General features: G+C 40.0%; 1 protein-coding gene across 1 annotated transcript in view; it reads left to right on the forward strand.

Moving 5' to 3' along the window:
- The window catches only part of ABHD10 (abhydrolase domain containing 10, depalmitoylase), a 36,973-nt gene extending 25,113 nt beyond the window's left edge, over positions 1 to 11,860 (forward strand). The window contains exons 3-5 of the mRNA XM_073542517.1: positions 8,906 to 9,017; positions 10,895 to 11,032; positions 11,220 to 11,860. Of these exons, the coding sequence (XP_073398618.1) occupies positions 8,906 to 9,017; positions 10,895 to 11,032; positions 11,220 to 11,561 (592 nt within the window). The 3' untranslated portion in view covers positions 11,562 to 11,860. The remainder of the gene's footprint in view (positions 1 to 8,905; positions 9,018 to 10,894; positions 11,033 to 11,219) is intronic.
- Positions 11,861 to 12,064: the final 204 nt, after the last annotated feature.

Here is a 12,064-nt window from a genome sequence, read left to right on the forward strand (position 1 = left end):
CACAGCGTATACGTCATGAATGGCGCATATGCTGTGTCATGAGTTTAAAGCCCCCCCTGTGGGTCACCCGACCCACGGATACAGGGGGCTTTGTACTTCACCACAGGGGGTGTGGCTTCGCCCCCACGTGGCTACGATCGCTCTGATTGGCTGTATCACTTTTAACAGCCAATCAGAGCGATAGTAATATTTCATCAATGAAAGATTACTATCCAGCCATGGTCGATGCTGCAATAGCATCGGACATGGCTGGAGATCGTGATCCAACCCCCACCTGGCTGGCAGCGGCGATGTGCCGCCGCCACCTTCTGACGGTGGCGATCGGCAGCCGCCGCAATAATCTGCTCCCCCCTCCGCTTCCCCCTATAGCCCCCCGGTACCTTATCAGTCCCGGTACCTCCTGATGTCCCGCTGTCTTCTCTCCATGGGCGCCGCCATCTTACAAAATGGCGGGCGCATGCGCAGTGCGCCCGCGAGTCTGCCAGCCGGCAGATTCATTCATTCATTTTACAGGTACACTTTGATCACTGATAAACTGTCACAGTGATCAAAATACAAAAAAAGTAAGTAAATCTCCCCTTTATCACCTCCATAGCTAGTGACACATAATAAAGTAAAGAAAATATATTTTTATTTTTCCTTTAGGTTTAAAACAAGGTTTAAGGTTAGAATTAGGGTTAGGGTTGCGGTTAGGGTTGGAATTAGGGTTAAGATTACTGTTAGGGATGTGTTGGGGTTGGGATTAGGGTTAGGCTTGTGGTTAGGGTTATGGTTGGGATTAGGGTTAGGGTTGGGTTTAGGGTTAGGGGTGTGTTGGGGTTAGGGTTGAGAGGGTTTCCACTATTTAGGCACACCAGGTGGTCTCCAACCGTGACATGGTGCCAACATTGATTCCACCCAATTTTGCGTCCAAAAAGTCAAACAGTGCTCCCTCCCTTCCGAGCCCGACATGTATCCAAACAGTGGTTTACCGCCACAAATGGGGTATCAGCGTACTCAGGAAAAATTGCACAACAGCTTTGGGGGTCTAATTTCTCCTGATACCCTTGGGAAAATAAAAAATTGGGGGCTAAAATCTGCGTTATAAACTTCTGTGAAGCACTTGGGGGTTCAAAGAGCTCACCACACATCTAGATAAACTCCTTAGGGGGTCTAGTTTCCAAAATGGTGTCACTTGTGGGGGGTTTCCACTGTTTAGGCACATCAGGGGCTCTGCAAACGCAACATGGTGTCTTATCTTAATTCCAGCCAATTCTGCATTGAAAAAGTCAAACTGCGCTCTTTCCCTTCCAAGCTCTACCGTGCACCCAAACAGAGGTTTACCCCCACATATGGGGTATCAGCCTACTCGGAGGACAAATTGCACAATAACTTTTGGGGTCCAATTCCTTTTGCTACCCTTGGTAAAATAAAAAATTGGGGGCAAAAAAATCATTTTTGTGAAAGAAAAACAAAAAAAAACAACTATTTTTACGGCTCTTAGGGGGGTCTAGTTTTCAAAATGGGATCACTTGGGGGGGGGGGTTCTACTGTTAAGGCACATCAGGGGTTCTGCAAACGTAACATGACGCCCGCAGACCATTCCATCAAGTCGACATTTCAAAACGTCACTGCTTCCCTTCCGAGCCCCGACGTGTGCCCAAACAGTGATTCCTCCGCACATAGGGGGTACCAGCGTACTCATGACCAACTGGGCAACAATTTTTAGGGTCCAATTTTTCCTGTTACCCTTGTGAAAATGAAAAATTGCGGGCTAAAAAAAATCATTTTTTGAGGGGGAAAAAAGTGATTTTTTTATTTTCACGGCTTGGCGTTATAAACTTCTGTGAAGCCCTTGGGGGTTCAAAGTGCTCACCACACATCTAGGTAAGTTCCTTGGGGGGGTCTAGTTTCCAAAATGGGGTCACTTGTGGGGGTACTCCATTGTTTAGGCACACAGGTGCTCTCCAAACACGACATGGTGTCTAATGATTTGAGCTAATTTTCCTTTCAAAAGTCAAATGGCACTCCTTCCCTTCTGGGCCCTGCCATGCGCCCAAACAGTGGTTTATGACCACATATTGGGTATTGGTGTACACAGGAGAAATTGCCCAACAAATTTTAGGATCCATTTTATCCTGTTACCCATGTGAAAATGAAGAAATTGAGTCTAAAAGAAAATTTTTGTGAAGTTTTTTTTTTTTTTTTTTTTTTTTTTTTTACAGATCAATTTGTGAAGCACCTGAGGGTTCAAAGTGCTAACTATGCATCTAGATAAGTTCCTTGGGGGGGTCTAGTTTCCAAAATGGGGTCACTTGTGGGGGAGCTCCAAAGTTTAGGCTCACAGTGGCTTTCCAAATGCGACATGGCAACCACTAACGAATGGAGCTAATTTTCCATTCAAAAAGTCAAATGGCGCTCCTTCCCTTCTGAGCCCTGCCGTGCGCCCAAACAGTGGTTTATGACCACATATGAGGTATCGGTGTACTCAGGAGAAATTGCCCAACAAATTTTAGGATCGATTTTTATCCTGTTGCCCATGTGAAAATTAAAAAAATTGAAGCGAAAAAAAAAATTTGTTGGAAAAATTAAAATGTCCATTTTTTTTCCTTCCATGTTGCTTTAGAATCATAGAATCATAGAATCATAGAATCGTAGAGTTGGAAGGGACCTCCTGGGCCATCTGGTCCAACCCCCTGCTCAAAGCAGGATTCGCTAAATCATCCCAGTCAGATGTCTGTCCAGCCTCTGTTTGAAGACTTCCATTGAAGGAGAACTCACCACTTCTCGTGGCAGCCTGTTCCACTCATTGATCACTCTAACTGTCAAAAAGTTTTTTCTAATATCTAATCTGTGTCTCTTCCCATTCAGTTTCATCCCATTGCTTCTAGTCTTTCCTTGTGCAAATGAGAATAAAGTTGATCCTTCTACAATGTGACATCCCTTTAGATATTTGTAGACAGCTATTAAGTCTCCTCTCAGTCTTCTCTTTTGCAAACTAAACATTCCCAAATCCTGCAACCTTTCCTCATAAGACAGGGTTTGCAGACCGGTCACCATTCTGGTCGCTCTTTTCTGAACTTGCTCCAGTTTGTTGATGTCTTTTTTAAAATGTGGTGCCCAAAACTGGACACAATATTCCAGATGAGGTCTGACCAAAGAGGAGTAGAGGGAAATAATGACTTCACGTGATCTAGACTGTATGCTTCTGTTAATACATCCTAGAATTGCATTTGCCTTTTTTGCTGCTGCATCACACTGTTGACTCATATTCAGTCTGTGATCTATTAGTATACCCAAGTCTTTTTCACATGTGCTGTCACTTAGCCCTATTCCTCCCATTCTATATATGCTTTTTTCATTTTTATTGCCCAGATGTAGTACTTTGCATTTCTCCCTGTTAAAAACCATTCTGTTAGTTGCTGCCCACTTCTCCAGTTTATTTAAATCTTTTTGAATCCTCTCTCTCTCTTCTCTAGTATTAGCTATCCCTCCTAGCTTTGTGTCATCAGCAAATTTAATCAGTTTACCCTCAATTCCTTCATCTAAATCGTTGATAAAGATGTTGAACAATACAGGGCCCAGGACAGAGCCCTGTGGTACCCCACTTGAGACATTCTTCCAACTGGATGTGCAGCCATTTACGACCACTCTTTGGGTCCGATCACTAAGCCAGTTATGAATCCACCTAACAGTTGCCTTGTCCATTCCATACTTAGTCATTTTTTCAATAAGGATTGTATGAGAGACTTTGTCAAATGCTTTGCTGAAGTCAAGATATACTATATCTACAGCATTTCCTTGATCCACCCAATCAGTGATACCGTCATAGAAGGAAATTAAGTTAGTCTGACATGACTTATTAGTTACAAACCCATGCTGACTCTGTTTAATCACTTCATTCTTATCCAGGTATTGACATACATGTTGTTTAATAATTTGTTCAAAGATCTTTCCTGGTATAGAAGTCAGACTCACCGGCCTATAGTTGCCTGGGTCCACCTTCTTCCCCTTTTTGAAGATAGGAACAACATTTGCTCTTCTCCAGTCTTCTGGCACTTCTCCTGTTCTCCAAGAATTTTCAAAGATTATGGAGAGGGGTTCAAAAATTTCTTCTGCTATCTCCTTCAGTACTCTGGGGTGTAATTCATCTGGACCTGGAGACTTGAATTCATTTAGGTTAGCTAAGTGTTTCCTCACTATCTTTCTGTTTATAGATATCCTGGATTCTTCTATTCCCTTAATAGGACAGTGAATAACAGTTGATGTTGCATTTCCTTTCTGAGAGAAAACAGATGCAAAATAGGAATTTAAAAGTTCAGCCTTCTCAACATCCTGTCTTACCATTTCATCATTTTCATCCTGTAAAAATCCTATAGCATCTTTGACTTTTCTTTTACTTTTGACATATCCCCAAAATCCTTTATTATTGCTTTTGACATCTCTTGCAAGCCTCAGTTCATTTTCAGCTTTAGCTAATCTGATTTGTGCCCTGCAGGTTCTGCAGACAGCATTATATTCTTCTTTAGATATGCCTCCCTCTTTCCATTTTATAAACATTTTTTTCTTCCTTTTTAGCATGTGCTTAAGTTCTGTGTTCATCCATCCTGGTTTCCTTAAATGCTTCCTATTCTTCCCTCTTTTCGGAATTGTTAACAACTGTGCTTTGAGAATTTCATTTTTCAAGATTTCCCATCCTTCCTGGACATTTTTGTCTTTAAGGATATCCAGCCATTGGATCCCTCCAATTCTCTTTCTGAATCCCTTAAAATCTGCCTTTCTGAAATCTAACCTTGACGTCTGAGTCTTCACAGGTCTTCCACCTCTAGTAATCCAAAATTCTAAAATAGCATGGTCGCTACCTCCTAGGGTCCCAGCCACTTTTACCTCCTCAACCATTTCCTCCCTGTTTATAAGGATTAGATCCAAGGTAGCAGTTCCCCTTGTTTTCTCCCTTACCTTTTGGAAGATAAAGTTGTCAGCAAGAGAGGATAAGAATTTCCTTGACCTGTTAGTTTTGCCTGAGAGAGATTCCCAACAAATGTCTGGATAGTTGAAATCTCCCATGACAACTATGTCATATTTTTTGGAGAACTTGGCCATCTGATGCATAAAGAGTTCATCTATATCTACGGCTTGCACAGGCGGCCTGTAGTAAATGCCTACAATGGTGTCCTTTCCATTGTTCTGTCCTTGTATTCTTACCCAAACAGTTTCCACAGAACTCCCAGTCTCTGAAGCTTCAATCTCTGTGCAGATATACGCGTTTCGAACATACAATGCGACTCCCCCTCCTCGTTTATCAAGTCTATTTCTTGCAAATAAGTTGTATCCTTCTAGTCTTGTATTCCAATCATGTGTATTGTCCCACCAAGTTTCAGTGATTCCAATTACATCATATTTCTGTTCCTGTGTTAGTAGTTCCAATTCTCCTTGTTTGTTGCCCATGCTTTGTGCATTAGTATAGAAACATTTTAGTTTGTGATTGGTTTCTCTTTCTCCATTATTTTTATTAATTAGATTCTTTTGTCTTTGTTCTTCCTTTCCACTTCTAATAGCAGAGTTCTCAATAGCATTTGTCAGGTGTATGGCTTTTTCTGGTCTTTTGCTTCCCTTCCCATGTTGTTCTAGTTTAAAGCTCTCCTTACAAGTGTAGCTTTAGTTCCTGTGAAGCACCTGAAGGGGTTAATAATCTTCTTGCATGTAGTTTTGAGTAGCTTGAGGAGTGCAGTTTTTAGAATGGTGTCACTTTTGGGTATTTTCTGCCATATAGACCCCTCAAAGTGACTTCAAATGTGAGGTGGTCCCTATAAAAAAATGGTTTTGTAAATTATGTTGTAAAAATGAGATCGCTGGTCAACTTTTAACCCTTATAACTTCCTAACAAAAAAAAACTTTGTTTCCAAAATTGTGCTGATGTAAAGTAGACATGTGGGAAATGTTATTTATTAACTTTTTTGTGTCACATTAATGCTCTGGTTTAACAGAATAAAAATTCAAAATTTGCAACATTTTTGCTAAATTTCCGTTTTTTTCACAAACGCAAAAATTATCGACCTAAATTTACCACGATCATGAAGCCCAATATGTCACGAAAAAACAATCTCAGAATCGCTAGGATGCGTTGAAGCGTTCCAGAGTTATTACCTCATAAAGAGACACTGGTCAGAATTGCAAAAAATGGCCTGGTCATTAAGGTCAAAATAGGCTTGGGCATAAAAATTAAAAGTTTGAAAATTGGAAAATTTTCGGGAAAGTTTTTTTTTTTTTTTTTTTCACAAATAAACGCAAGTCATGTCAAAGAAATGTTACCGTTATTGTGGAGTACAATATGTCACGAGAAAACATTCTGCGAATCAGTAGGATCCGTTGAAGCGTTCCAGAGTTATGACTTCATAAAATGACAGTGGTCAGAATTGTAAAAACTGGCCTGGTCAGGAAGGTGAAAAAATGCTTTGATGCGAAGGGGTTAAACTGAATCTGTCACCACCAGGTTGTTGGCACCTAATTCCAGCAACATGTCACTTGGGCCGGGGTCACACTTGTGAGTGCGATGTGAGAAACTTGCATCGGCACCCGGACCGGAGTGTGCAGCTGCAAAGAAATACATGCAGCCTCACACTCTGTTCCCGAGTGCCAGCTGCAGTGCCGGGTATTGATGTGAGAGACTCGTGCAAGTTTCTCGCATTAAATTCACAAGTGTGACCCTGGCCTTACTGTGATGTGTTTTGCTGTTTCAATAAAATCATTGTTTTATAAGCAGAAGATTATCATTGGAGGACAACTGGCCTTCTGTATACAATACAATCCTGCCCCCTGTGCTAATTAGCAGCTCTCTGTCACTATAAAATATACACAGAGAGCTGTGGAGTGACCATGGTTATACAGTTGTGTGAAAGTGTTTGCCCCTTTCCTAATTTCCTAATCTTTTGCATGTTTCTCACTTTTAAATGTTTCAGATCACCAAACAAATTAAAATATTTGACAAAGATAACACAAGTAAGCACAAAATGCAGTTTTTAAAGGAAGATCTTTATTAAGGGAAAAAAGCCAAACCTACATAAACTAACTGTGGTTTATCACATCTTTTGGGAAGTGGATTTCAAATTCCTTAGCTACACACAGCCACCTGTTCTCAATCAAGAAATCACTTAAATAGGACCTGCCTGACAAAGTGAAATGGTCCAAAAGATCCTCAAAAGCTAGACATCATGCCGCTATCCAAAGAAATTCTGGAACAAATGAGAATCAAAGTAGTTGAGATCTTTGTCTGGAAAAGTTTATAAAGCCATACTAAAGCTTTTGGGACTCCAGCAAACCACATTGAGAGCTATTATCCACAAATGTCGAAAACATGTAACAGTGGTGAACCTTCCCAGGAGTGGCTGGCCACTCAAAAGTACCCCAAGAGCACAGCAACTACTCATGCAAGAGGTCACAGAAGACCCCACAACAACATCCAAAGAACTGCAGGTCTCACTTGATTCAGATAAGGTCAGTTTTCATGGCTGCACCATAAGAAAGACTGAATAAAAATGACATGCATGGCAGAGTTCCAAGACGAATACCACTGCTGAGCGAGAAGGACATAAAGGCTCATCTAATTTTTGCCAGAAAATACTTTAGGGAGAATACTCTGTGGACTGACGAGAGAAAAGTTGATCTTTTTGGAAGGTGTATGTCCCATTTCATCTGGCTTAGATGTAACAGAATTTCAGAAAGGGAACATTCCAACTGTAAAATATGGTGGTGGTAGTGTGATGGTCTGGGGACTACCGTACTTGCTTCAGGACCTGGAAGACCTGTGGTAAATGGAACCATGAAATCTGCTGTCTGTCAAAAAATCCTGAAAGGAGAATGTCTGGCCATCTGTTCACGATCTCATGCTGAAGCGCACTTGAGTTATGCAGCAGCACAAAGATCCAAAACACACCAGCAAGTCCACCTCTGATTTGCTTAAGAAAAACTAAATTTAAGACTTTGGAGTGGCCTAGTCAAAGTCCTGACCTTTAATCTGATTATAATTCTATGGCATGACCTTAAAGTGTCAGTTCATGTTCGGAAACTCTCCAGTGTGGCTGAATTACAACAATTCTGCAAAGATGAGTGGTCCAAAATTCCTCCACAGCGTTGTAAAAGACACATTTCCAGTTATCGCAAACTCTTTATTGCAGTTGTTGCTGCTAAAGGTGGCCCAGCCAGTTATTAGGTTTAGGGGGCAATCACCTTTTTCACACGGGGCCCTGTAGGTTTGGATTTATTTTTCCTCTAATAACAAAGACCTTCCCTGAAAAACTGCATTTTTTTTTTGTTTTTACTTGTTTATCTTTTGTCTAATATTTAAATTTGTTTGGTGATCTGGAAGATTTTAAGTTTGACAAATGTGCAAAAGAATCGGAAACCAAGAAGGGAGCGAACACTTTTTCATACAACTATACATAGATCAACATCTCAGCTGTGCTAGATCTGCAGAATAGAATCCGTTTTCTATAATAACTGTTGCACCCAGTAAACCAAGTGATACATCACTCGAATTGGGGTCTCTGTCACTACTACCTCATACTGCTGTCAGATTACATAGAAAATACCTGCTGATGGATTTCCTTTTAAATCCATATACTTGATGCTCATCTTGGTAAGTACAGGTGTGCTTGAAGGAGCAAAGAGTGCAGTTCCGCCAGGATATACTGGACTTTGCACTATATCAAAGACAACATAACGAGAACACAATTGGATTCTTCTGTAAAAGTAATTTACAATGGTGGTTTTATATTTACAATTACAATCACCAAATTATTTATGTAGGTCCAGTTCAAAATATCATGGCTCTGGTCACAAAAGAAAAGTATTTGCTTGAGGGGGATTATCAGCCCCCTTCCACCACTTCAAAAAAAAGGGCAGGCAGTAACAGGTTTTTTTTTTCCAGGTTTGATTACACTGGATGTGGAAGCTCTGAGGGCAATATGAAGGAGTGCACTATTGGAAAATGGAAGAAAGATGTACTTTCAATCTTGGATGATGTGTCTGAAGGCCCACAGGTTAGCTTACCATGGCTTTTGCTTAAAGAGTTCGTCCACTACTTTTTCATTGATGACCTATCCTTAGGATAGGTCATCAATGTCCGATTGGCTGGGGTCTGACGATCACCTGCTATCGGTGTCAGCGTCCCTGCCAGTACTCGCTTGCGGAGCTGGCCGTCATCTGGTAGTGGCCGAGGCTTGGTACTGCGCATTTGACTCCTATTCAAATGGGGGGGGCTGCGTGGTACCCTGTGGTGCCACTATCAGAAGACTGCCAGCTCCGCAAGTGAGTTCTTCCGGCTGGATAGGTCATTAATGGAAAAGTAGTGGATAATCTTCTTTTAAGACCTTTCTTTTCTGATTACTACTTGTGAAGAAAAATGTGTACACTCTGAATTCTCACCCATGAAATGACACCACACACAGCAAGTGATTTTCTAAAGTGAGGGCCAATCAATGGAAACTGAGAAGAACATGTATTTTTAAAACCGTGTTAGTGTAATGACAAAAAAAAATTTTTTATGAAACAATGTGCAATGGAGGAACTTTTATGGGTTATTTAAGAATAAGTATTGCTTTTTTTTGTTTTTTAAAAAAAGTTCCCCCTTTCATTCAAATGAAATAAGGCAAAAATTGTTTTTTCCCCCCAAAAAAGGACATGCAATTTTGCATTATTGAAACGATAATAGTAATAACTAAGCAACTTTTATTATTCGTTTTTTTAACAAATACGGTATAAAACAGTTAATTATAAGTACAATATGTACAAAAGAAGTGTTTAAAAATTATTTTTTCCTATGAATTTTAGATTCAAAGATTCAATTTGTTTCGATTTCGCATGTAGTTCCTCCATCAGTTTTACAGCACGTTCAGCATTTTGGTTAGATCTGGGAATGTCAATTAATGACTCCTCGACCAACCAGTGCGCCTTCAAACACTTAATTGCCTTCTTCTTCTGCCTTCGCCGTTTCTCGTTGAACAGAAAACTGAAGTTTCCAAGAATTTGGCAGTTCGTTGGCATCCGCGTGAGATTGGAGAGCTTTTCAACATATGGAATACTTGGATGCCTTTTATGTTGAGAATAGAAGGGCAGATTCCTCGTCCAGATAGACCTGTTTGCCTTTACACTGTTGCTGGAATTTCTAGAAGACATTTTCTGCACTTCTTGATCGTAAAACTTGAAGCTTTGCACTGAAAATGAAAAGATAATACTAAATTACAAAATATTTTAAAATATTCCAGAATGTTCTAGATGTGAATAAAATACCACTTTTTGTTACAACTTAGAAAGATATTTTCTTTATAGGTTTATATTAAAACACGAAAAATCTTTTTTTTGAAATGAAAAAGGGGGGGAACTTTTTTGAATATTTTACAAATTTGATGATACTAATGTCATTTGTATGGAATTGTTCCACCAATGTAAGGGGTTTCATTTTCGCTTTGCAAAATTTTTAAATTAGTCATCACCCTAGTGTTGGTACAAAAGAGGTTTCACTGTGTATAACAGACTGATTTGCAGTTAACAGTAAACTGTTTAAACAAACTTTTAAGAAAGAATTTGGGTAAGTAATAGCTCATATGATAGCTGGGCTACTTTGCATGGGATTTCAGAACAAAATAGTTTAATCTAGATTACTGGGTTTAAAAACCTTTTATTAAAAGTTTGAGGCACAGTAGACCACATATCTCCTTCATAGAAACATAGGACTACAACTCAAAGTCAAGACTGCCTGCCGTTATAGAACAATGTATGTTAACCACTGTCAGACTACTCGGTTGATGTAGGCCAAACTGCTCTAAACAAGAGATGTAACCATGTTCAATAATTCAATCTGAACTTTTCTTTACTTTCCGATGCCCTCTTTTTGACTTATTTTTCTGTGTTCTATCAGATACTAGTTGGATCAAGCATGGGAGGGTGGCTCATGCTACTTGCTGCGCTTGCCCGGCCCGAGAAGATTGCAGCTCTTGTTGGTGTTGCCCCTGCTGCAGACCACTTTGTTACAGTATTTAACAAACTTCCATTGGAGGTATATCATTTGGACATGTCACGTATTTTGTGCTTTATTATAACTGGCAGCTGATAATACATGTGATTATCAGAACCTATGAATGAATATATGGCACCATGTTCCCAACGAAGAGCATAGTCTAAAAACACAAAGTGTTTGTAATGAGATTATAAATTCAGTAAACTATTATCTTTTAAATTTCCAGGAAAAGAAAGCAGCTGAAGATATGGGTGAATGGAAACTTCCCTCAAAATACAGTGAAGAGGGCTTTTATGCCATACCTTGCTCCTTTATTAAAGAAGCTGAAAATCACTGCTTGTTAAATAGCCCTATACCTATAACGTCTCCTGTCCGACTCATTCATGGCATGAAAGATGAGGATGTTCCATGGCATGTATCTATGCAGATCGCTGATCGTGTACTCAGTACTGATGTAGACGTCATTCTCCGCAAACACGGCCTACATCGGATGAGTGAAAAAGATGACATCAAACTTCTTGTATACACAATTGATGATTTAATTGATAAACTTACTACGTTGGGGTGACTTCCCATAATCTGCACAGTAACATACAGCTTTACTTATTTGTGATGCCCCTTTTGAGTGTTGCACAGTAGATGTTTGCACAAATATTACCTACTAATAACTGTGGATAACCTCTTTTTATACTATTTCTTGTCAGTACAACTCATGTTTTATACTACCCAAATATGCCCTTTTCTACTTCCCTTGGTAAATGTGAATAACTTGCTCAAACTGTACAGAACTGAAAGAAATCACTTTCCTAGTGAGAACACTATGGCTTGTCATGTTTACAGAGAAATAAACTATACATATAAACTGTACCTTCTGCCTGTAGAAATAAGTACACCTGGAAGGGACTGCACTGGTACAGGCACAAGTATTGAAACCGTACTGCATGGTGCCTGCAAGTCACCAGGTATGCACATCTGTGGTTGGACGCACGCACAATGTTTTTTGCCAATTGTGATGAAGGAGCAGCCGCCATCTTGGATATGGGGCCTAATGCTAGCCTCATGTCTGAGCTT

This window comes from Dendrobates tinctorius, unplaced genomic scaffold, assembly GCF_039654945.1.
Source record: "Dendrobates tinctorius isolate UK_male_01 unplaced genomic scaffold, ASM3965494v1 ptg000127l, whole genome shotgun sequence".
Lineage (NCBI taxonomy): Eukaryota > Metazoa > Chordata > Amphibia > Anura > Dendrobatidae > Dendrobates > Dendrobates tinctorius.